Here is a 27,349-nt window from a genome sequence, read left to right as displayed (position 1 = left end):
GTACTGTAATTGTTATTGCTGCTGCTGCTCTTAAATCATTTAGGCATAATGTGAAACTGTTTCAGTTTTGATAATACCAACATATTAATGTTACAAATGTTGCCAAGTTAGAAAATGATTAGCTAGCTTAATTTTTATTTAACGCTTGGCAGTAACTGTCTCACATTTTTAAGGCTTTGAGCAAACAATTTGCATTCTTTACACTGTTGTTGCAATAAAAGTTCACTGCTCCTTTTCTCAATCCTGTCATCTTGTGTGAATTCCCGGATGGAATAAATATTTTGGCATTTTCATTATTGCACAATGTAAGAGCCCTCGGCCATGTTCGAACTGCAACTCTGACACAAGATAAGGCCCAAGCAACATCTGGCTTTGTATCCTCCAACTTTTAGCATATCTGACATAGAACAGACTACAAGTTTCAGTTGTCCCTTCCTAACATCTTTCCCCATCTAAATTTCACATGGTAGACTCTATTCCCTTCACCCTAATTTTGTTTGAATACGCTGCCCTCGTTTGTTCCAGCACTTTGCTAATCCTAATCAACATATATTTATGAAAAGGAAGTCAAGTTGGACACAAATCTGAGGGTGTTCTGAGGAAGTAACAGCCTTTGTAAGGGACAGGAAAAGAAGCTTGAAACCCTCCTTTACCTTGAGCTAGATATAGTCAGAGATTGATGTGGTCTGTGTTATTAACTTGAAGGCTTTTATTTTACTGATTGTTTGACTGGTAAACAAGAATCTTCATCTGATCAGTTAATAATTAACGCTGTGTTCATTAGCTTTGCCTTAAAGATTGCACAAATGTCTGTACTGAAGCCAAGAAAGTCTGACTCGAGGTAAACAGAACAGTTGGTGAGTGAGGCAAAGTTTACAGCAGCCCAATAGCAAAGAAGAAAAGGACATCATACAGCAACATCACAATGGACCGCAAAGCTACTGGCATTATTATCTCTCTCTTTCTGCTATATCTGATAACTGCAGAAGGTAAGATGTTATTTAGGGTTCTACTGTACCTTTAACTGCTACTTACTCATCTCACCTAACTACTCAGTTGGGAATTCCATGCCATATCCCATTTTATTGATCAGCCTGGAAGTGAAGTTTAGTGCTATACAAGTGCATGAATGAATGTACACGTGGATACTTGAGTGTGTGTGTGTGTGTGTGTGTGTGTTCTGGGGAAAATCACCAGCCTCTGAATCAGAGTCGGGGTTCAACGACAGAGTTTATTGCACAAGGAAATACCAGAGCTCCAGGGAGAGAGATACCAACAGCACAGTGGGCAGCTGTGAGTCTTCTCTCAACCCAGAGCACGTCAAGATACTTTTATACATTTTGTGATATAAGAGGTCAGTGAGGTTTTTGTCTCAGCAAAATAGTTTGTTTGTTGTTAACATTGCAGAGTCATTGATAGTTTCGATGTAATCATTGGCAGTTCCAGCGCAGCCTTTGTTAATTTCAGCGCGGTCGTTGTCAGTTTCAGCGCAGACATTGTCAGTTTCAGTGTCTGAGGGGAATTCCATTACCGTAGTAACGCACACTAATCATTCTTCCTGAGAAGGACGATTATTGCAGCCCTGGATGTTAGCACTTTGTACTGAGTCTGTATCAAACAGTTAGCATTTCTGTCAAAGGTGTTGGCTGGACCCAGACACTTCAGCAGGCAGTATACACTACTCTTGTGTATTCTCTCCCCCATTCCCCTTAAACTAATCAACCAGGTTGTGAGTGCATTGGGGTGGCATTCTGGTAGTCCCAGGCAGTGTCTATGTTTGCTCTGCTGTCTCTCTCCATATTGTGGTCTGGCAGCTATTGTGTGTGTCAATTGGCCAACTTATGGCTCAGCGGCCATCTTATGTGTCCGTGTGCCTAGTGTCATGCTGCCCCATGCCATATCCCACAGTGCATATGTGTGTGTATATGAATGCTTGTGTTTGAATATATAGAGTCATAGAGATGTACAGCATGGAAACAGACCCTTTGCTCCAACCCGTCCATGCCAACCACATATCCCAACCCAATCTAGTCCCATTTGCCAACACCCGGCCCATATACCTCCAAACCCTTCCTATTCATATGCCCATCCAAATGTCTCTTAAATGTTGTAATTGTACCAGCCTCCACCACTTCCTCTAGCAGCTCATTCCATACATGTACCACCCTCTGCATGAAAAAGTTGCCCTGGAGGTCTCTTTTATATCTTTCCCCTCTCACTCTAAACCTATGCCCTCTAGTTCTGGACTCCCCTACCTCAGGGAAAAGACTTTGTCTATTTATCTTATCCATGTCCCTCATGATTTTATAAACCTCTATCAGGTCACCCCTCAGGTGCTCCAGGGAAAACAGCCCCAGCCTATTCAACCTCTCCTTATAGCTCAAATCCTCCAACCCTGGCAACATCCTTGTAAATCTTTTCTGAACCCTTTCAAGTTTCACAACATCTTTCTTATACAAAGGAGACCAGAACTGCACACAATATTCCAAAAGTGGCCTAACCAATGTGTGACTGCATCCTTGTGTATGTTTAGTGGAGCAAGCTCAAAATATACTGCTCAAACTGCTCATAAGTTGTCCCATTTGGGATAATACTGTTTGGAAAAAAAATGTTTTAAATGCACAAGTTACATAAAACAAGAAATCAATATGAGGCAATATTAAAAGAATGTGGATTTTCTTTGAGTGTGAAATTAGCTGAGCATCAAGCCATTATATAAAATACAATGGGTGACCATATCCCTGAGACAACTCCTTAGGGAAGAAAGAAGAGGGTTTGTGTTCAAAGCATGGTATAGATTGAACTTTGTACTCCCATTTCAGAACAGCAAGTACTAGAGTTGAAAAATGGCTAATAAATGGCAAAAGTGAAGGTCTTGTCCTTATTTTCAGTGCCGGCAAGTTTCAGCGGTTTTAAAGGGGGCTTGTTAAGCCCTACATATTACCTCACTGAAATTTCTGCTGTCATTTTGGAAATAACTATTTCAGAAGTTATGCAGTTTTAAGCAAAGTGACTGTATTTTTAAAACCTTTCTAAATCTTAACTGCAAATGGCCACAGATTGAAGACAGGAAATGTATAAAAGTTGAGTAAAAGGGTTATTGTCTCCTCTACAATTCCTCATGATAATGCTGTACCCTGAGTTATATCTGTGTTTTCTATAGTTAGTGAGGACAGTGCTGTGATGGAAATGGTTCGTGACTATTAAATAGTGCCTGCCAGACTGTCCCTTCCAACAATAAGTGGAAGAGCAAAGGTAAAGATAGAAAAGTATTCAGATGCTTTAGGCTCGTTTATCATTGAATAAAATGCTATTCTGAATTGTTCAATATTGAAAGGCTAGTCTAATGTGAGAAACAGAGTTCACAGTTGAAACATGCCTCTTTGTTCTCACTCTTTCGTAACAGATTAGCTCAGCCATCTGTTTGTCCATTTAAAAGTTTTGACAGTTGGTTGAGCATTCATGCCTTCTTTGAATATCAGCTCAGCTACCTATGCGGAGGCTGAAAGGTTTAAAAGATATCTAAACATTTCAGTCTTTGCCGGTCATTGGCTGAGTTTGGCAGTTTGTTAGCTTGATCAAAGTTTGAGATTTTGTTAAACTTCAAAAGCATTAATGTCCTCTTTCCAACAGCTTTCTTGGGAAATATGGGCTTGCTGACTTGGCTGCCTTGAAAGTTACTATTGGTTTCCAATCTGCTGAGTTTGTCGGCACAACTGCCATGGGAAATTTCAGTTTACTTCTTTTGACAGACTTATGAGCTTCTCAAAGACTTTGTAATGCGATTGTAGTCTTGTGAATTTGGTTTGAGGAAAAATTCCTTTATCCAAAGGGTTATGAATCTGTGCAATTGCCTGTCGAGTGAAGCAGTTGAAGTTACCTCATTAAATGTTTTTAAGACAAAGATAGATTTTTGATAAGTAAAGGAATTAAGAGTTACGGTGAGTAGATAGGTGAGTGGAACTGAGTCCATGAAAAGATCAGCCTTGATCTTATTGAATAGTAGAGCAAGGTTAATGGGCCGAATGGCTGCCTCTTGCTCCTGTTTCTTATGTTCTTATGCTCTTGTGTTTGTAAAGTAGATATTGGGAGAGCAGTCTGGGGGATTGAGAGTAGGAGAGGGTGGGGAGGGATGGGATATGGTGATAAAGGCAGGATGATGGGTATCTGGGGAACAGGGTAATGGGCATGTGGTGATGACATGTAGAAGTGAAGGGCTGAGGTGGGTGAATGGGAATAGATCAGAAGCTGAGGGCTATGCCTATCTCCACAAATGGAACAATGCTTTTGCGAACAAAGGCAGATCTTTCAACCTATCGGCCTCAGTAGTGGCCTATCATTTTCTCTCATTTCAGGTTATCTTGTCCTCTGAGAGATAGGAATCTGACCTGTCTGCCCGCACTGCCAGAATGGAGGCAAGACGTTGAGAAAATGGGCAATTCCTGACTTCATAATCAAACTCCACTCCTGTATTTCCTCAAAAGCAGAAAAATAAGTGTAACTAAAATACTTATTATAATCCTTAATGGTCTGTAATACTTCTTTGTTACAGATGTATCTGCAGGAAGGATACCTATAATAGTGAATCCACGCTGTCAATGCATCAATTATACATCTAACTTAATCAATCGAAGGCTAATGAGAGATATTGATATAATTCCAACTTCTTCCCATTGTCCACATGTAGAAGTGATGTAAGTCTTATTTTAAACAACCTGTTTGTGTTCATTGTGGTATTTATATTGTTAATGTATTTATTTTACAATTGATCATGGCCATTTCGGGGTATGACCAAGATATTGAAGCATTGGGTGGGGACTGGGACAAGATGGAGAGAAATGAAGCAATCGAGTGTGGAAAGGAAAGCAAGGCAGGAAAGCTGAACAATTGGAAGTTGGAAAGTTCTGAAAGGAGGCCATAAAGCTCAGTTGGGATTTGCTTGATATCAACCGGGGAGTGAGAATGGTAAATTTCTGAGTACAAAATAAACAATGATACTTTTAGATCAACAACAAGAATCTACATATTCTGGGGCTGATTTAGGGATTATAATGAAGACAGAAATTCAGTTATGTATCATGGCTTGTATTGTACTGGGGTTCTCTGGTATATTGTTCATATTTTGAGGGGCACGGATAGGATAAATAGACAAAGTCTTTTCCCTGGGGTGGGGGAGTCCAGAACTAGAGGGCATAGGTTTAGGGTGAGAGGGGAAAGATATAAAAGAGACCTAAGGGGCAACTTTTTCACGCAGAGGGTGGTACGTGTGTGGAATGGGCTGCCAGAGGAAGTGGTGGAGGCTGGTACAATTGCAACATTTAAGAGGCATTTGGATGGGTATATGAATAGGAAGGGTTTGGAGGGATATGGGCCGGGTGCTGGCAGATGGGACTAGATTGGGTTGGGATATCTGGTCGGCATGGACGGGTTGGACCAAAGGGTCTGTTTCCGTGCTGTACATCTCTATGATGCTATGACTCTTTGACATGAAATGCTGCAAGTTCCCTTCTCCACTGACAGAAAATCACACTGTAGATGCTGAAGATCTGAAATGAAAACAGAAAAACATTGAAGTACTTAGCAGGTTTGGGAAATCTTTTTTGATTTCATTAGGAGGATGTGGCCAGCATTTATTGCCCGTCCCGAGTGATCCTTCAGAAGGTGGTGGTGAGTCACCTTCTTGAATTACTGCAGTCCACCTGCTGTGGGCTGACCCACAATGCCCTAAGGGAGGGAATTCCAGGATTTTGACCAAGTGAAAGTGAAGGAACAGCAATATGCTTCCAAGACAAGATGGTGAGTGACTTAGAAGGGAACTTGCAGTTGGTGGCGTTCCCGTTTCTGCTGACCCTGTCCTTCTGATGGAAGTGTTCATTGGTTTGGAAGGTGAGATCTAAGGATCTTTGGTGAATTTCAGGAGGGTATCTTCTACATAGCTTCTCTGAGTAGATGGCGGAAGTGGATGTTTGTGGATATGGTGCCAGTCCAGTGGGCTGCTTTGACTTGGATGGTCTCAAGCTTCTTGAGTATTGTTGGAGCTGCACCCATCGAGGCATATGGGACATTTTCCATCATACTCCTGACTTGGGCCTTGTAGATGATGGACAGCCTTTGGGGAGTCAGGAGGTGAGTTGCTTGCCACAGTATTCCCAGCCTCTGACCTCTTGCAGTCACCATGTTTATATAATGAGTTCAATGATTTTCAGTAATTCCAAAGATGACACAAGGTTGATTCAGTGACAGTGACATTCGTGATTAGCAGTGGTTAGGTTGTCCCTGATTGGAGATGGTCACAGCCTGGTATTTGTATGACGTGAATGTTACTTGCTACTTGTCAGCCCAAGCCTGGATATTGTCCAGATCTTGTTGCATTTGGATATGGACTGTTTCAGTATCTGAGAAGCCATGAACGGTGTTGAAGACTGTGTAATCATCAGTGATCATCCCCACCATATCCACAAGCATCCACTCCCTCCATCATGTGGAATAATGGACTTTCAGCCTGTTGGAGATACAAGAACAAATAGAATAAGTAGAATATATCGCTTCAACGCTTCTTACTCAGAAAGGAAAGGGAACGGCTCTTCCCAGATGTTATTTCCTCTTTGGCGAAAGTTCTGAATGAGACACTGCTGGCACAATCGTCCACAAAATGGAAAAATATGCTCGTGCTGCCAGAGTTGCACTGCTCCAGGCTCTGTCCTAGATACTGCCATCTTCCCAGAGTGCTGTCACCAAACATGGATTTCTCAGAAAGTTGCCCCCAACCCGACACCACCGTGTCATCCAATAGGTGGTCGTTCCCGATTTCTGGGTCACAGCATCAGGACACTCACGCTGGGCATCCGAGCCTGCATAATGTCGTTCCCAGCACTAACTGACTACCTTGAGGGCAGCCACTGATTGGCTGGTTAACACTTCACCCTCTGTGCTAAATGGTTGGGGGGGTGGTGGATGGTGTTGGTGTTGGGGTCATGAACTGCCTCATCCCACTGGTAATTGAGAAACCCTGCTCAGTGTTTCAGATCAAACACCTTCCATCAGAATTGGAAAAATATGACTTCTCATTGTAATTCTCTGTCCTGCTCCCACTCTGACACTGACCTTGTAAACAGTTTTAATAAAAGACATGGAGTACATTTTCTGATTTACTCGTCCTGTTTGTACTCACTTTTGTTTTGCACTGTCACTCTCTTTTGTCAATTGGTCTCACACACCTTCCCTTCTGTTCTTATCTCTCCTCCTTCCTTCTCTATCTCTGAGTAAGGTGAAAACTTATTCATTTTCCAGACTGATGAAAGATAATCAACCTGAAATGCGGATGAAAGCCCAAAACACATGAAGCCACTTTCACAGTCACTGAGAGAAAGGAAGTTGTTTTAGAATTAATTGATGGGATGTGAGAATAGTTGGCTCGACCGTCCCTAACTGTCCTGATGGTGGTGAGCTGTTTTCTTTAATTGCTGTCGTAAGGGTTGGTATGGGCTAGGTGTGGGAAAAATGCTATTAGGAAGGTTCGCTTCAGGGATTTTGACCCAGCAGCAGTGAAGAAAGGGTGGTATAGTTTTTAGTCAGGATTGGGTGTGGCTGGGAAGGGAACATGCAGGTCATGGTGTTCATATGCATCTGCTACCCTTATCCTTTGAAGTGGTATTGATCACAGGTTTAGAACCTGTGATCCTTCCTGAGCATATCCTGCCTCTCTTCTTAGCTGACATGCTCCAATATTCCTCTGAATTTCCTTTGCATCTACTCCAGTGCAATCACATCCTTCCTGTAGTGTGGTGACCAAAACTGCACAGTACTCCAGCAATGCTTTCATCAAAGTTCTGTACAGCTCTAACGTAACCTCCCTGCTTTTAGATTCTAAGCCATGACGTATAAAGGCAAGTGCCCTTTTTGCCATCTTAGCAACCTTATTAAACTCTCCTGCCACTTTCAGGGATTTGTTAACAAGCACCCCGAGATCCCTCTGTTCCTCTGAGCTTCCTAACGTCCCATAATGCACTGAGTACTCACTTGATTGTTACTTCTTCCAAATCGGATCTCCTCACATTTATCAGGGTTAAACTCCACCTGCCACTCATCTGCACATCCGACCAATCCCATACATATCGTCTCCTTCCTTCCTCACTATTAACCACCTGGTCAATCTTTGTGTCATCAGCAAACTTATCAACCTCAAATTGTCAACTACATTGTTCATGTACACCATGAATGTTAAGGGACCCAGAACTGATTCTTGTGGTACACTGCGAGAAACCAGCCTAACGAATCTGTTTGAATTCTTTGAGGACGTAACAAGCAAGTTAGATGAAGCACAGCCAGTGGACATGATCTATTTGGATTTCTAGAAGCCTTTGACAGAGTATTGCTCATGAGGCTGATAAATAAGATAAGAACCCATGGTGTTTGGGCATGGATAGGGGATTGGCTGACTGGCAGCAGGCAGACAGTTCAGGATAAAAGGATCTTGGTCAGGATGGCAGCTGGTGACTAAGGAGAACTGCAGGCCACAACTTTTCACATTATACATTAACGATTTGGACAAAGGGCCTGAGGATATTGTTGCCAAATTTATAGATGACACAAAGATAGGTGGAGAGATAGGTTGTGTTGGGGAGGCAGGGAGGCTGCAGAAGGATTTGGACGAGGAGAATGGTCAAAGAAATGGCAGATGGACTACAATGTGGCAAAATGTGGCATTGTGCACTTTGGTAGGAAGAATAGAGGTGTCGAGGCGAGAATGTGATGCTGGAAAAGCACAGCAGGTCAGGCAGCATCTGAGGAGCAGGAGAGTCCCAGCATCTGCAGTCCTCACCTTCTCCTAGAACAGAGGTGTAGACTATTTTCTAAATGGAGAAATTATTTGGAAATCTGAAGCTCAAAGGGACTTAGGAATCCTAGTTCAATATTCTCTTAAGATTTGAATGCAGGTTCATTTGAGATGAGGAAGGCATATGTTAGCATCCATGTTGTGAGGGTTAAAATACAAGAGCATACATGTACAGCCGAGGCTGTTTAAGACTGTGGTAAGACCGCATTTGGAATATTGTGAGCAGATTTGTACCTGTATCTAAGGAAGGATGTGCTAGCATTGGAGGTGGTCCCCACAGGAGGAGTTTGATCCTGGAGTTGAAGGGCTTCTCATATGAGAACCAGTTATGGACTCTGGTTCTGTATTCAATAGAATTTAGAAAGATGAGGGGGACATCTCATTGGAGCTTACAGAATGCTGAAAGGCTTAGATAGAATGAACACGACAAAGATGTTTCTACTAATAAGAGAGACTTGGACCTGAGGGCAGAGTCACAGGGCAACCTTTCATACTGAGATGAGGGGGAATTTCTTCAGGGTGGTGAATCTATGGAATATATTGCCACAGGAAGCTGTGGAGGCCATGTCCTTAAGTGTGTTTAAAGTTGAGATAGATGGGTTCGTGATTAGTCAGGGTTACAGGACGAAGGCGGGAGAATGGGGTTGAGAAATATATTAGCCATAATGGAATGGCACTTCCGACTCGATAAGCTGAATGTGTAATTATGCTCCTATATCTTATTGCCCACCCTCTGCCTTCTACTGCAAAACCCATTTTTGACCCTCCTCCTGTCCTGCCTGAAGGTCCAGAATGTTGAGTTGCCAACCCTGTCCCTTCCTCAACTTTCAGGGATCCCTGGTTGACGAGGGATATTGAGGTTCTGGTCAGGAAAAAGAAGAAGCATGCATTGGCTTTAAGCTTTCATGCTCAAGTGAATCCCTTTGACACTTATAAATAGTGTAGGGGCAGACATAAGACGAATATCACAAGAGCATAAAGTGGGTATGAGATGGATCTGGTAGACCAGGTAAAAGATAATCCTAAGAGGTTCTATAGCTCTATTCTGCATAAAAAGGTAGCTAGGGAGAGATTAAAGATTAGCGTGGCCGACTATATGTCAATCCAATGGAGATGGGGAAGATTTTTAATGAATATTTCTCCTCAGTGTTTACTGAGGAGAGAATCATGGATGCTACGGAAATAAGGGAAACAAGTGGAGATGTTTTGGACTGCATACATATTACCAGGCAGGAGGTGTTTGCAACCTTAAAGCGTATTAAGGTGAATCAATCCCCTGGGCCTGATCAAGCCCATTCTTGGATGTTGTGGGAGGCTAGGGAAGAAATTGTAGAGGCCATTACAGAGATTTTTTGCTTCACCTTTAGCCACTGGCGAAGCTTCAGAAGTCAGGAGGATGGCTAAAGTTGATCCATTGTTTAAGAAAGGTAGCATAAACAAACTAGGGAACTACAGGCCAGTGAGCCTGGCATCAGTGGTAGGCAATTATTTTGGAGATGGTACTAAGGAACAGAGATCTTAATGAGATGGGGAAGTGGGCTGAGGATTTGCAAATGGAATTCAATATAAGTGTGAGGTGTTGCACTTTGGAAAGTCAAAACCAAAATCAGACTTATACAGTAAAAGGGAAGGTCCTGAGGAGTGTTATGGAACAGAGGGACCTAGGAATACAAATACATAGTTAGTTGAAAATGGCTCCACAGAGAGACAGGGTGGTGAAGAAGGCATTTAGCATGTTGGCCTTCATCGGTTGAGGCATTGAGTAGAGGAGTTGGGAGGTTATGTTACTGTTGTATAAGTCGTTGGTGAGGCCACACTTGGAGTATTGGGTACAGTTTTGGTCACCCTGTTAAAGAAAGGACACAGTAAAATCGGAAAAAGTGAGAAGAAGATTTGTAAGGATATTACCAAGATTAGTAGGCCTGAGTTATAGGGAGAGGTTGGCCAGGATAGGACTGTATTCCTTGGAACATAGGAAAATGAAGGGTGACCTTAGTGAAGTGTATAAAATCATGAGGGGCATAGTTGGGTAAATGCATTTGGTCTTTTTTCCAGTTTTGCGGAATTGAAAACTACAGGGCAGGGTTTAAGGTGAGAGGGGAAAGATTTAGAAAGGACCTGAGAGGCAATTTCTTCACACAGAGAGTGGTGGGTATATGGAATGAGCTGAAATAGAAAGTGGTTAAGGCAGGTACAATAGCAACATTTAAAAAACATTTAGATAAGTACATGGATGGGAAGGGTTGAGAGGGAGATGGACTAAGTGCAGCAACTGGAACTCACTGAGTGGGCACCATGGTCGTTTTGGGCTGAAGTTCTTGTTACCATGCTGTATTACTCTATAACTCGATGACTCTAACTATGTCTCTGTGATGGCAAAAACATTGCATTTTCCACATGTTAATCCAGCCCATTAACCTATCTGCATTGCCTATGACACTTGTTGCTTTACATTAGTGGCCATTCAGCCTCACTACACTCCTTTGAGATATCACATGGCTGAATGGGCTCTGCCTGGTTCCTTTTCTATGATATGCTGTTACTATTGAACTAATGCACTGTGAGCCCTACTCTGCTGAACCAGTTTAAACTCATCCCAAAAGCATGAGCAAATCTTTCCACAAGGATGTTGGTCCCATTCTGGCCCTTTCCACTTGTTCAGGGTGTTTCACTTATATAGACCATTCCACTTATATAGACCATTCCACTTATATAGACCAGTCCACTTATATAGACCGTTCCACTTGTATAGACCGTTCCACTTGTATAGACCATTCCACTTGTATAGACCGTTCCACTTGTATAGACCATTCCACTTGTATAGACCATTCCACTGATATAGACCGTTCCACTTGTATAGACCGTTCCACTTGTATAGACCATTCCACTTGTATAGACCATTCCACTTATATAGACCGTTTCACTTATATAGACCATTCCACTTGTATAGACCATTCCACTTGTATAGACCGTTCCACTTGTATAGACCATTCCACTTATATAGACCGTTTCACTTATATAGACCATTCCACTTGTATAGACCATTCCACTTGTATAGACCATTCCACTTGTATAGACCGTTCCACTTGTATAGACCATTCCACTGATATAGACCGTTCCACTTCTATAGACCATTCCACTTGTATAGACCGTTCCACTTGTATAGACCGTTCCACTTGTATAGACCGTTCCACTTATATAGACCGTTTCACTTATATAGACCGTTCCACTGATATAGACCGTTTCACTTATATAGACCATTCCACTTGTATAGACCATTCCACTTGTATAGACCGTTCCACTTATATAGACCATTCCACTTGTATAGACCATTCCACTTATATAGACCATTCCACTTGTATAGACCGTTCCACTTATATAGACCGTTCCACTTATATAGACCGTTCCACTTCTATAGACCATTCCACTTATATAGACCAGTCCACTTGTATAGACCGTTCCACTTCTATAGACCATTCCACTTATATAGACCGTTCCACTTATATAGACCGTTCCACTTCTATAGACCATTCCACTTATATAGACCAGTCCACTTGTATAGACCGTTCCACTTCTATAGACCATTCCACTTATATAGACCGTTTCACTTATATAGACCGTTTCACTTATATAGACCATTCCACTTGTATAGACCGTTCCACTTGTATAGACCGTTCCACTTGTATAGACCGTTCCACTTATATAGACCGTTCCACTTATATAGACCATTCCACTTATATAGACCAGTCCACTTGTATAGACCGTTCCACTTCTATAGACCATTCCACTTATATAGACCGTTCCACTTGTATAGACCGTTCCACTTCTATAGACCGTTCCACTTGTATAGACCGTTTCACTTATATAGACCGTTTCACTTGTATAGACCAGTCCACTTGTATAGACCATTCCACTTGTATAGACCGTTCCACTTGTATAGACCGTTTCACTTGTATAGACCAGTCCACTTGTATAGACCATTACACTGATATAGACCGTTCCACTGATATAGACCGTTCCACTGATATCGACCGTTCCACTGATATAGACCGTTCCACTTGTATAGACCGTTCCACTGATATAGACCGTTCCACTTGTATAGACCATTCCACTGATATAGACCGTTCCACTGATATAGACCATTTCACTTATATAGACCATTTCACTTAAATAGACCATTTCACTTATATAGACCAGTCCACTTGTATAGACCGTTCCACTGATATAGACCGTTCCACTGATATAGACCGTTCCACTGATATAGACCATTCCACTTCTATAGACCATTCCACTTCTATAGACCAGTCCACTTGTATAGACCGTTCCACTTATATAGACCGTTTCACTTATATAGACCGTTCCACTTGTATAGACCGTTTCACTTGTATAGACCGTTCCACTTGTATAGACCATTCCACTTGTATAGACCATTCCACTTGTATAGACCATTCCACTTATATAGACCATTCCACTTATATAGACCATTTCACTTCTATAGACCGTTCCACTGATATAGACCGTTCCACTGATATAGACCGTTCCACTTGTATAGACCGTTCCACTGATATAGACCGTTCCACTTGTATAGACCGTTCCACTGATATAGACCGTTCCACTGATATAGACCGTTCCACTTGTATAGACCGTTCCACTGATATAGACCGTTCCACTTGTATAGACCGTTCCACTGATATAGACCGTTCCACTGATATAGACCGTTCCACTTGTATAGACCGTTCCACTGATATAGACCGTTCCACTTGTATAGACCGTTCCACTGATATAGACCGTTCCACTGATATAGACCGTTTCACTTATATAGACCGTTTCACTTGTATAGACCGTTCCACTGATATAGACCATTCCACTGATATAGACCGTTCCACTTGTATAGACCGTTCCACTTGTATAGACCGTTCCACTGATATAGACCGTTCCACTTATATAGACCATTCCACTTGTATAGACCATTCCACTTCTATAGACCAGTCCACTTATATAGACCATCCCATTTGCATAGACCATTCCACTTATATAGACCATTCCACTGGAGTGGAATAAACCATTGTCTGGAGGTGGGGAATATTAGATTGAGATGGGGCAACCTGTTGGGTACACTGGGAAGTTTTCAGAATTGAGTGCTAGGTTGTTGAAAAGTATCAGATCTGGAGTAATCAGGTCAAGGAGAATGTGTCAGGTCTGGGAGAGTTGGTGGTTGGGTTGGTGGGGGTGTGACAGATCTGGGGAAAGTCAGGTCCATGGAGTGAGTATTAGGTGCCTGTGCTGAGTTGGGAGGCAAGTTGGGTTTGAGGAGGAGTTTTGGGTATCTGTTGAATGTGGAGGGAAGTAATCGGGTGGATGGGTCAGTGTAATGATTGGAGTTTTATAGTTGGCTAGAAAAAGGGTGGTAGGCCTCTCCCTTTTTCTGAATAATCATTCAGTAAGTGAGACAGATCCATTTGAATTCACTCTGACTGTCACTTGAAGTTGGAGACATTTTTGGAGGGTTCCTGATACCAGGTAATTGTGCATCAAAAGTTTCAACTTCTCCAGGGGTTCCTGTGAGGTCAACTGTGATGGGAATTCGGCATCTTCCCAAAGTGTATTCCATGTTGCTGCCATGATGCTCTTTCCATTGAAACAGCTGGACCTTTGCCACATGAACTGGTGAATATTTCCAGCATTTTCCATTTCTGTTGCCTTACCCTCAGTGAAAACATACAAACAAGTTGCAGGATAAAAAAAAAGCACAGCAATTGAGTTTATTGACAATGTGAGTATATAATGGAGAACTTGAAATAATTGTTCAATTCTTCTTCTTTTCAGAGTCACGCTTAAGACTGAGCGAAGAATTTGTCTGGATCACACAGCTTTTTGGGTGAGGAATCTAATTGACAGGCTTCTGCAGAAAAACTGACTGCACTTTCTGAGTAAGTTTCAATTTTTGCATCATGATTAAGCAGCAGGGGTAAGAAAATTGTTTTTCTCGCCCAGTAAAAGGGCACAAAACAGGGACAATGTGAAGCAACAAGGGACTGAATTTTCCCCACAGGCTTTGGGTTCCCAAGGTTGAGATCAAATGGGGGTTGTGACCTTCTGAGACTTTCTCCCATAGATTCAGGGCAAACGGCATCTGAATCAGCTGTCCCCAAGCTTCCAATTGCAGACGGTGAAGTGGGGTAGGTAACCTGAGTGCTGCAATCCTTTCCCTCCCCTCTTTTCTGGCAGCTTTTCCTTTTCTCCCCTCTGATCTCTCCCCTTATTCCCTATTCCCATAGGCAGCACTCCCAGACTACCTGTGACTGAAAAAAAGTGAGCACTACATGTGCTGGAGATCACAGTCGAGAATGTGGTGCTGGAAAAGCACAGCAGGTCAGGCAGCATCCGAGGAGCAGGGGAATCAACGTTTCAGGCAAAAGCCCTTCATCAGGCTCAAAACATCGATTCTCCTGCTTCTCGGATGCTGCCTGACCTGCCTGTAACTGGAGCTAAATGACTTTTGAAGCAAAGAGCAACAATGGTAAAAATGCAGCAAAACCTGTTTCCAAAACATGTGCAGACAAACTGAATTTGCAGGAGTACAGAAGCTCTGGACAAGCAGTTAAGAAGCACAGGATCTTAGAAATATTACCTTTGGTGGGGGGGGCCTGCTTTCTGCCCAGTATGTGGGGGGGGGGGGGGGGGGCTTTAGTGCCAGAAAATAGCAAGAATCCAGACCAAATGCAAGACCATCGTTTAATGTGCTGTGGGTCGATGGTCCTCCCCAGTTATCTCTCACCTCGAAATAGCTTCGTTCTTTAGTGCTGGCTGAAATTTGTTAAGCCTCAGCAGGCAGGATTCTACAGCACCTTGATTTGTTCACACAGATTGGCTGGGTTCGAGTGCTGAGGCACTAGGTGGTTCTCAGGCCTCTCCACGCTAATAGTATTTCACATTTTCACAGATGTTAACCATTGAGGGGCCCAGTCTGATCTTGTCAAAGATAAATGCTTGCACCTTTGGCGTTATGCCTTATTGCCCAACAGAAAGGGGAGCAGCATTCTAACATACAGTCCACTTTGCAAAAAATAAATCAACATAATTCAAGCAATACCTGAAAATTTAATCATATGTATTGCATTCACTGGTGTCCAGTTGGAACCAGCATTCCCGCAATCTTCTTACCAGTTGTGCAGATCTCCAAGGCTTGTTCACAGTTGTGACTTCTGAAATCAGAAGTCAATTGGTGTACTGATTCCAATTGTCAACAGCTCAGAGGGAACATTGGTTGGAACATTGGCTACGGTTTTGGTCTCCTTACCTCAAGAGAGGGTCGAATTGCATTCATCTGACCAGTTCTGTTTTTTCTTTAATGGGATGTGGGTGGTGCCAGTATTTGTTGCCCATGCCAAGTTACCCTTGAACTGAGTGGTTTGTTAGGTCATTTCAAGGGACAGCTAGGTTTAAACAGGTTGCAGTCGCATTGGGTAAGGATGGCACAGTTTCTTCCCAAGGGCATTAGTGATCCAAATGGGTCTTTACAACAATCACTGATAGTTATCATGGTCACCATGAACAATTTAGGATTTGAATTCAAAAACACCATGTACTTCGTATCCCGGATCATTAGCATGGGTCTCAGGCTTATTTGTCCAGTGATATTACCACAATGTCACCATTTCCTTTTCTGCTATCCTACCTGCCTGGGATGAAAGAGTTATTTTCTGAGGAAAGTCTAGACACATTGACATTGTATCCACTGAGGTTTACAAGAATGAGAGATGGTCATATTAAAACATGTCAGATTCGTGAGGAAATTTGACAGGATGGACACTGAAAGGATGAGTCATCCTATAGGACAGACTTGAACTTTGGGACACAGTGTCAAAAAAGGTGGTCCCCTGTTTATGACAGTAATATGGAGGGTTTTGTTTGTCTGAGAGGGTCACTAATCTGAAAGAATTGGAGGCAATGTCATTGAATATTTTTAAATCAAATGAGATAGATTCTTGATTGAGTGGTTTAGGGGTGAGTCAAGTTGTAGAATTAAGACCGTAATAAGATCAGCCATGGTTTTATCAAATGTCCACAACACTGCAGACACGTCTATTTGTTAGCATGCAAATTTATGACTATTCCTTTATCCATTTTTACTTAAACTGGTATTACCTTTTGCCCATACTATAGAGATCACATGTCCCTGATTTGTAAGCTTGTATGGTTTACTTCCTTGAAGTTCCTTGATGACTTATTTTGCTTTAGTAATAGATTAAAATGTGCTTAAAATACTTTCCTGCAATATTTTAAGACAATCATTAACGTTTTCAAAATAAAATTAGAATGTGTAATACATTACCAGAAAATAAGATAGCCCCGGTTTATTTCTTCTGAAATATTTCTGCACTTACATATCCATAATGTACTTTAATAATTTTTTTTATACTTCAGAGTGAGGATGGGTCAGGAAAGGTATATCGCAACTTGCAAGAATCTGAAAAGCAAACTCTCGCGTTCTCTGAACAATCTTTTCAAATTTAAGTCAATCTTCCATTCTACAAATTGCTGATTTTCATTTTCGCTAACAAGAGAAAAACAGGTTTTGATTTCTTTACAGATGAAGTCTATAAAACAGTGAAACTGCATTCGAATCAGGCAGTTCCATTATTTGTACTTAATTAAACTATATCCAGTGCAACTGGAACTTGATCAAGAAGGACATTGAGTATAAAAGATTAATCAGTAGCTGGATTGGTATCTTTTTCTATTTAATCCATATTTGAAATTTGAACTATTAAATTACTGTCACACATTTGCTGCAAGGTTTTCTCAATAAGCTCCATAAATAGCGCAGACATGTTTATTTGTTAGCATATGAACTTACGTGTACTGCTTTTTGCATTATTAATTAAACTGAAATTACTTTTTGATATATTGTAATTCATTATATACAACTACATCTAAAGTCCATCCCTACACATGTGCTCAACTCTCATTGCTAAATTCAAATATGTTGTTGATGATTACTAAAATGCTTGAGCTGAATGGTCACATTTCAAAAAGCAAGAAAGATAAATGAGACCGTCCAAATGATTTTCCTGTAATTGGCTTTACCACAACTTCAATTAAGTGGAGTGATTCAAAATTCAACCATTTGTAAGGTGCTAAACGCAAGTTCATTCCCATGATTAGGTCATTTCATTGACAATCACGGGGTATCTATTGAGTGGAAATATCAGGGTCCTGACCCTCTGGTATTTAGATCACTGGAGGCCGGACACATGACCCATGAAGCTTATTGGAACCCTATGGTAGTCCTGATGCACTGACCTTCATGAAAGTTGCCCAGGAAGCTCAGATCTTCGTGATCTTCAACTAAGTCTCATACTCTGAACTAGATTTGGATGCTTCAGATAGTCCCTGATAGTACTGATTTGGATAATTATTCAGGGAATGTTAGCTAGAATAAAACCTTGTCTAACTCCTTGATAATTAGAGAACAGACCCTGCTCACACTGACCAATGCCCAACACTCATCTCCCTGTCCTCAGTACCATCACAATACACCCAGTTACTTCCCCCTAATACACTTACCAACACTTCCGGCTCAACTACCCCTCAACCAACTAACTAACTCCCCAACAAATCCTAACTAGCCCCAAAACCTGATTACCCCATTGGACTAACCTGACTAGCCCCAAACCTGACTTTGCTTCGTGGTCCAACCCAAGCTGACTATCTCTAACCCTCATCCACTCACTAATCTACCATCATACCTACCATCCAACTTACACAGCCAATACCTGTCACTCTACCCACCCATGCATACAACTGCCACCCTACTACCTACCATTCTACTACTTGCCAGCTTAGCAACCCACCCTCCCACTTACTCGACCCACATTTTCACTCACCCTATCACCCTACCCATCTGCTCATTCATTCACTTCTCCATTCACTCACTCACTGACATTCCCACTGGACGTTTAAACATAACCATACCTCAGCCAGTCGTGTGAAAACAGGCATGTGGACTCTCTTCCATTAACTTGACTGTGATCCGATAGAGCTCTCCAAACAAGGCTACGCTCCACATTTTTGGAGAAGCTGCTTTCAGAGGACCAAACAAGCAAAGTGTCAAATTAGTCACATGTCAAGCAGAATAGCAATCTGACAGTGATTGCCAATCATTGAAGGATCCAGGCACATGTGTATCTGAGCTGTGCAGTGTTTCTGACCTAAGTGATCTGCTTTCATTGGGAATTACCAACAAGCACTCTGCTCTGTTTTGTTTTAGGCAACAAACAAGCAATTTTTACCCTTGCTATTCATCTCTCACCATCACAATCTATCCATAACATTTACATTAATAGGAAATTTAAGTAATGCTCCTAGTTCCTTCAGTCTGAAGACAGTGGATGTGAACATTCCCCTCATTGGGTGCATGGCGGCAACATGGAAAATGAGATGCGTCATGTTCCAGTTGTATTTGTCACCCAGTCTACTGCGTACAAATGTGATTGAATTTACAAGTCAGTGTTTTATTACATGTACACTGAATACAAGAGTAAACTAGGATAAACAATAAATAAAGGAAAATGAGAATAACATCACACCTGCATTATTTGTATGAAATGTAATTTCACCTGTCTGATTCTGGCAGAAGCTTACCATCTGAACAAGGGATCTGACATTAGACATATATCAAAGGGAAGAGAAATCATATTACCTGTCTACTTCCTGATATGAGTCTGTCAAATATTGATCAACCCTGGATGATAGAAAATATCTGCTTCAAATGCTATCTGTTCACTTTTTATCCACGTGAATTATATGTTCAAATATTCATGTAAAATCAATAAAGTTATAATGAATTGTGAGCAAAGCTGTCTACGAGTTTCATTCCAAGCTACAAGCAGCACCTGCTCAATACCTAACACCACTGCAATCACTTCCCTCAATCCTTCACAAGTCGAAACAAGAAATTAATTACACGAGAGCAAAATACTGCGAATGCTGGAGATCTGAGAGTCAATCAGAAAGTGCTGGAGGAACTCAGCAGGTCTGGATGCATCTGTGGAGAGAGAAACAGTTAACATTTTGAGACCAATGTAACTCCGTCTCACTGTTCTTCCAAAGCACAGGCTACGTCTTAAAGTGTTTAAAAAATCACGTATTTGTGCTGACAATTTGTAAAATTATAGTACCAGTTGTGTACGTCCCATAGTCTACCTCATACACTCATGACTAAGTTCACAAGTCAGTGCTTTATTACATATACTGAGACAGGCTTGGATAAACTAGAGAGAACAATAAATAAAGTAAGAACAGCCTTTCAAACAATGAATGTGCACCAGTTTCAGGAACATAATTATAGAACTGAAGTAATAATTCATGTGGCTGGAATTTTACGTTGTTGGGAATGAACCGGGAGTGGGGTAAGGTGTAAAAACAGGAGACATGGCAGATGGGAATTACACTTGACAAACACCCACTGCTATGACTGAGGCTGGAAAGAGTACTTTGTCTTTCTCCAGACACAGTTCACAATATATATTCAGTTTGTTTGACCCTGCTCTAGATGTGGCCTATTGTATAATTTCTCTGTATTAGACTTAGAATGAGAAGATCCACCAATCCTGTTACTTTAATCAGGAGCACGAGAAATAGGAACAAGAGTAGGCTATTGAGGCCCTTAAGCCTTTCCTGCCATTCATCAAGATCATGGCCTCAAAACCCCTCTCTGTCATAGGCCAGCTCAACATAGCTATCAACAACCTGAGATTTCAAAAATCTTCCTCCTCTCTAAATGCTTTCAATCATCTAGTCTCCACAACTCATTGGGATTGAGAATTCCTGACCTTCACTACCCTCTGGGTCAAGAAATTCCTTTGCATCTCGGTTTGAAATGAGTGTTCCCTTATTTGCAACTGCACCCCCTAGTTTGAGATGCTGCCATGAATAGACACTTCTTTTCAACATCAAAAATGCCAAGCCCCTTCATAATCTTGCACGTTTCAATAAGATTACCCCACCCTCTACCGAACTGTAAGGCTGTGTCTCATAACAGATTTTAAAAAAAACTTGCTGGCCATCAATATGAGTGAGCAGGCAGAATGACATCACTGGCAGTACTGGCAGGGATACTGTGTATACACAGGTCTACTGAGAGTGTTTTGGTGGTATCAACAGAGATACCCAGACTCTAACGGATAAAGGCCTAACCATTTAGACAGTCTGGGGAAGTCAACCCCTGCAGGAATCGCTTTCAAGACTCTTTTGAACAGCTTCCAATGCCTGTTTCTCCTTTTTTAAAAGATGGTGACCAAACTGTCCAGGATACTCCCGCTGCGGCCTCATTAATAATCTGTACAGTTGGAACAGATTTCCCTGCATTTAACCCCAAACCCTCTAACAGTAAAGATCAAAATTCCATTTGCCTTCTTACTTGCTGGACCTGCAGGCTTAACTTAGTGTTTCATGCACAAGGTCACTCAAATCACTCTGCACGTTTTTGGAGACTCTCTCCAAATGACAGTCTGCCATTTGATTTTTCCGACTGAAGTGTCAAACTTCATACTCTCCTCCATTCAACTCCATTTACCAAGCCTTTGCCCACTCACTCAACCAACCAACATATATATATGTATCCTCCTGGAGATTTTGTATGGCCTCAGCCCAACATGCCCTCCCATTTATTTTTGGTATCATCAGCAAATCTGATCATATTATACTGTCACCTCTCCTAAATCATGGATATAGATGGTAAATAAGTGAAACCTTGGGAATAATTCTTGTGTAACTCCACTAGTTACGTTTTTCCAACCTGAAGAACTGCCATTAATCTCCCTGATTCCCTGTCTTCTGTGCGTTAAGTAATCCAAGATCTATGCGAATACATTACATCCAATTTCATCAGCATAGATCTTGTGCGATAATCTTTAATGTGGCACATTATTTAATGCCTTCTGAAAATCCATAGAAAATACACCTACTGGTTTCCCTTTATTGGCCATGCTAAATTGCCCGTAGTGTTAGTTAAGGGGTAGATGTAGGGGTATGGGTGGGTTGCGCTTCGGCGGGGCGGTGTGGACTTGTTGGGCCGAAGGGCCTGTTTCCACACTGTAAGTAATCTAATCTAATCTAATCTAATCTTTATTAACTCTGCTTATTATACCCTCAAGGCACCCTAGCAAGTCTGTCAAGATGATTTCCATTTCATAAAACTATGCTTGATTGCTTTAAGCTTTGTAAATATCTTATGATTTCTTCCTTAATAATGGCCTCTAGCATTTTCCCAAATGTTAGGCTTAAATGGCTGCCAGTTTCCTGCTTTCTGTCTCCCTCCCTTCAGTAACACGGACATTACATCAGTCATTTTCTAATCCAATGGAGCCTTTCCAAACGTCGGTGAATTCTGGAATATTTTGACTAATGCTTTCTTTATTTCTGCAGTCACTTCCTCTCAAACCCTTGGATGGAAGCCATCAAGTCCTGGTGACTGGTCTGTCTTTATTGTCACACGTACTCAAATACACAAAATGGAGGAATACAGTGAACAGTTTGCAATGTTGCCCCTCACCGTGCCATTTTAGGTACAAAGTTCCTAGGTACAAATCTTAGATATAAGATAAAGAAAGAAAGAAAAAGGTTACATGACTTTACAGTGATTTTAACTATTTGCCTTTTCCCTGTTCCTCATTATTAATTCCCCTGTTGTATCCTCCAAGGGTCCCACATTTACTCGAGTTAGTCTCTTCATATAATCACAGAAGTTCTCCTGTTTGTTTTCATATTTCTTGGCATTTTACTTGCACCATCAAGTTTCTCACTTTATTAGCATTTGAGACATCTGCTGCTTATTCCTGAAGCACTCCCAATCTTCCAGCTGTCCACTAGCTCCCGCTGCTTTGTAGGCCTTAGTTTTTGATTGTACACTTCCCTTGGCCATCTTTGTTAACTCTAGCATGGCTCATCCTTCTTATTCAGTGCTTCTTTTTGACTGAATTTTTTGAACAATTATGAAATATCTGTTTAAATGTCGACCACTGTTTATCTACTGACCTAGCCCTAAGTCCACACTCCCAATTTACTTTCAACAATTCTTTCTTCTCATTTTTGTAACTGTCCTTATTTAGATTGAGGATGTTAGTTTTGAGACCTGATTTGTTCCCTTCCCGCTGAATTTGAAATTTTACTACGTTGCGATCGCTCCTCCCCAGAGGATCCTTAATGATGAGATCTCTTATTAATCCTACCTCATTACACATTACTTGAGCTAGATCCCCAATAGATTCTGCTGCCTACTGCTCCAAGAAGTCATTCCAGGTGCAACCTAAGCACCCATCTTCCATGTCACCCTTGCCCATCTGATTTGTTCAGTCATTGAATGGTTTGAAATCACCCGTGACATTTGTAGTGTGCTTCTTATATGGTTTTGTTATTTCCTTTGTCCATTATTTAAGCTTTGGCCTACAGTGAGTTAACTCTTTGAGGCCTTTAGATGATTCTTTCCCTGCTCTTTCTTGTTTACATCCAATTGATTCCATATCATAATCTATTGTATCCATATCATAATCTATTGATTCCATATCATAATCTATTGTATCCATATCATTACCACTGCACTGATACTTTCTTTTGTTAATACAACTACCCCACCTCCTTTTCCTTTTTGAGTACTTTTCTAGAACATCAATTACCCTTGAATATTGAGCTCCCAGCCTTGTCATCCTGCAACTGTGTCTCCATAATAGCTATCAAGTCATATTCATTTATTTCTGTTTGCGCAATCAACTCATCTATCTTGTTACAAATACTGCGTGTATTCAGAAAAAGAGCCTTAAAATGGACTTTTCACTATTATTACTCTGTCTGGGAGTATATCTTTTGCACTTCCTGTTGCACTTTGATTGTCACTTGTCTCTTCACTACCCTGCTCTCTTGTTTCTTTTTAATTTTTTGAAATTATATTCAATTGAAGTTTTGTTTTCACTAAATTGTTTAAAGCCCTTTCTGTAATCCTAGTTATCTGATTCACTAGTCCCAACATGATTCAAGTGAAGCCAAATCTAATGGATCAGCTCTTTCTATCCTAGCACTAGTACAAGTGCCCAATGAATCAGAACATATTTCTTCCACGCTATTCCTTGAGCCAAGCAATTGCAGCTTAATCTATTTGTCTTGCACCAATTGCAAGTGACTAAGGTGACAATCTCGATATCATTACTCCTATAGTTTCTGCTTTTGTAATTTAGCCCTGAGCGGCTCTTAATCCCTCAGGAGAACCTCTTTCCTAATTGTCCTTGTGTTATTGGTACCAATGTGTGCCATGACAACTGGATCCTAGCCTTTAGGATTCTCTGGCTTTCCACAAAGCATAATATCTATTCCCCAAATTATGTGTCGGATTCAGCTTAAAAATGGCATCTCCAAACCAGATTGTTAAAGGTTACTTAGGCCTGGCAATCGGTAATTGAAGGAAAATACATAAGAAACAGACTTCGTGCAAACACTAAAACAGAAGTTGCTGGAAAAGCTCAGCAGGTCGGGCAGCATCATTGAAGAGAAATCAAAGTTAACATTTCGAGTTCGGTGACCCTTCCTCAGGACGGCTTTCTCTTCGCAGATGCTGCCAGACCTGCTGAGCTTTTCCAGCAACTTCTGCCTTTGTTTCTGATTTACAGCATCCACAGTTCTTCTGGTTTTTAGTTTGTGCTGTTTGCCTTGGTTTTTACAGTGACACCTGGATCTGATTGTGACCACCAAGCACACAGGAGAAAGTGAGGATCCCAGATGTTGGAGATCAGAGTCGAAGAGTGTGTTGCTGGCAAAAGCACAGCAGGTCAGGCAGCATCCGAGGAGCAGGAGAATCGACGTTTCAGGCATAAGCCCTTCTTCAGGAGGATACTCCTATTGAAGAGTTTATGCTGGAAATGTTGACTCTGCGGCTTGGATGCTGCCTGACTGGCTATGCTTTTCCAGCACCACACTTCTTTGAACACCAAGCATATAAGAATGTTTGAGAACGTGTTCAGAACGGCAATGCAAGATGTAATCTCAGATTCAAATAGATTAATAGGTTGCACCCGATGTGGCCTCCTCTATATTGGGAAGACAGGCCGCCTACTTGCGGAACGTTTCAGAGAACACCTCTGGGACACCCGGACCAACCAACCCAACCACCCCATAGCTCAACACTTCAACTCCCCTCCCACTCCACCAAGGACATGCAGGTCCTTGGACTCCTCCATCGCCAGACCATGGCAACACGACGGTTGGAGGAAGAGCGCCTCATCTTCTGCCTGGGAACCCTCCAACCACAAGGGATGAACTCAGATTTCTCCAGTTTCCTCATTTCCCCTCCCCCCACCTTGTCTCAGTCAAATCCCTTGAACTCAGCACCGCCTTCCTAACCTGCAATCTTCTTCCTGACCTCTCTGCACCGACCCCTCTCCGGCCTATCACCCTCACCTTGACCTCCTTCCACCTATCGCATTCCCAACGCCCCTCCCCCAAGTCCCTCCTCCCTACCTTTTATCTTAGCCTGCTGGACACACTTTCCTCATTCCTGAAGAAGGGCATATGCCTGAAACGTCGATTCTCCTGTTCCTTGGATGCTGCCTGACCTGCTGCGCTTTTCCAGCAACACATTTTCAGTTCAAATAGATTAATACTGGGAACTTTTTCCCAGCTCTTGGGACTTTTCATCCTCACACTGGAGTTTGCGAGATCAGGGCTGTGATTGATCAGGTGTACCCGTAAACTCTGTGGGAAGCTAGGGAAGCTGGGCCTCTTGCTGAGATATTTGTATCATCGATAGTCACAGGTGAGGTGCCGGAAGACTGGAGGTTGGCTAATGTGGTGCCACTGTTTAAGAAGGGCGGAAAGGACAAGCCGGGAACTATAGACCAGTGAGCCTGACGTCGGTGGTGGGCAAGTTGTTGGAGGGAATCCTGAGGGACAGGATGTACATGTATTTGGAAAGGCAAGGGCTGATTAGGGATAGTCAACATAGCTTTGTGTGTGGGAAATCATGTCTCACAAACTTGATTGAGTTTTTTGAAGATGTAACAAAGAGGATTGATGAGGGCAGAGCAGTAGATGTGATCTATATGGATTTTGGTAAGGTGTTTGACAAGGATCCCCATGGGAAACTGGTTAGCAAGGTTAGATCTCATGGAAAAAAGGGAGAACTAGCCATTTGGATACGCACCTGGCGGAAAGGTAGAAGACAGAGGGTGGTGGTGGAGGGTTATTTTTCAGACTGGAGGCCTGTGACCAGTGGAGTGCCACAAGGATCGGTGCTGGGTCCTCTACTTTTCCTCATTTATATAAATGATTTGTAAGTTTGCAGATGACTACAAAATTGGAGGTGTAGTGAAGCAAAGAAAATTACCTGAGAATAAAACAGGAAAATCATACAAAATCATGAGGGACATGGATAGGATAAATAGAGAAGGTCTTTTCCCTGGGGTGGGGTAGTCCAGAACTAGAAGGCATAGGTTTAGGGTGAGAGGGGAAAGATATTTAGGACCCTAAGGTGCAATGTCTTCACATAGAGGGTGGTATGTGTGTGGAATGAGCTTCCAGAGGAAGTAGTGGAGATTGGTACAATTACAGCATTTCAAAGGCAGCTGAATGGGTATATGAATAGGAAGGGTTTGGAGGGATATGGATTGGGTGCTGGCAAATGGGACTAGATTAGGTTAGGATAACTGGTCGGAGTGGACGATTTGGACTGAAGGGTCTGTTTCTGTGCTGTACATCTCTACGACTCTAAGACTCATCATTGGGCTCAAGTTCACAGGTTAGCACCATGGAAATAGTAATAGAACTCCTAAGTTAGACAGGCAGAAGGCTGGAAGAACACAGCACGTCAGGCAGCACCAGGAGGTGGAGAAGTCGGTGTTTTGGTTGTAACCCTTCTTCAGGACTGGGAAAGGGTTGACAATCCTTCTTCAGGACTGGCAGAACTCCAAGTGCCAGGCATCAACCAGGATTCCCAATAGGCAGAAGGTGATGTGACACATTTGTTAAATCTATCTAAAATAGTTTAAGATAATAGATTCACTCGTTAGTTTGGATCTATTGTATTAAATCATCCATGCTGCCCAGATATCCTAAACGGATCTACTGCTGTTTGCCAGCATTTGGCCCACATCCCTCTAAACCCTTCCTATTCATAAAACATTCAAGAAGGTAAAAGGAGAGGAAAACTGAAGGTGAGATCCCTAACACCTTGGCTGAAGAACAAGGTGCTAACCTCATGACTTTAGCAAGGCCAAACCATTCCACGCCAACAGGCTATTTGCCCTTTGGTGGTGGTGAACCATTCCTACATCTCACAGTTGTGCAGTTTCCTTGTCTCACTCACAGTAGGAAACAGTTGAATTGCCTTACATTTGAGAAGATGTGAGAAATAGCAGTCTTTATGTGAAGTTATCATGTCACTGGCATTTTCAAAAATGCAACTGATAAATAGCTTAATTGGAAAATTGTAGAAATATGTGATGGTTATTATGAGATTGTCCTTGA

The 27,349-nt window shown here is 41.9% G+C and overlaps 1 protein-coding gene across 1 annotated transcript; it reads left to right on the top strand.

The window, feature by feature from the left end:
- Window positions 1-821: 821 nt before the first annotated feature.
- Window positions 822-17,742, top strand: LOC140485745 (interleukin-8-like). The gene is made up of 4 exons (XM_072584225.1): window positions 822-989; window positions 4,553-4,694; window positions 14,663-14,766; window positions 17,264-17,742. The coding sequence occupies exons 1-3, from the start codon at window positions 926-928 to the stop codon at window positions 14,751-14,753; spliced, it is 297 nt and encodes a 98-aa protein (XP_072440326.1). The 5' UTR covers window positions 822-925; the 3' UTR covers window positions 14,754-14,766; window positions 17,264-17,742.
- Window positions 17,743-27,349: the final 9,607 nt, after the last annotated feature.

The sequence above is a fragment of the Chiloscyllium punctatum genome, chromosome 14 (assembly GCF_047496795.1).
Source record: "Chiloscyllium punctatum isolate Juve2018m chromosome 14, sChiPun1.3, whole genome shotgun sequence".
NCBI classification, from domain to species: Eukaryota; Metazoa; Chordata; class Chondrichthyes; order Orectolobiformes; family Hemiscylliidae; genus Chiloscyllium; species Chiloscyllium punctatum.
The sequence above is the reverse complement of the archived record's forward strand: the minus strand, read 5'-3'. Positions and strand labels throughout refer to the sequence as shown.

Coding starts and splice junctions, on each gene's coding strand:
- LOC140485745 (XM_072584225.1), top strand. CDS start 926: ATGGACCGCAAAGCTACTGGCATTATTATCTCTCTCTTTCTGCTATAT. Junction 990..4,552: donor ATATCTGATAACTGCAGAAG/GTAAGATGTTAT, acceptor TCTTTGTTACAG/ATGTATCTGCAGGAAGGATA. Junction 4,695..14,662: donor TGTCCACATGTAGAAGTGAT/GTAAGTCTTATT, acceptor TCTTCTTTTCAG/AGTCACGCTTAAGACTGAGC.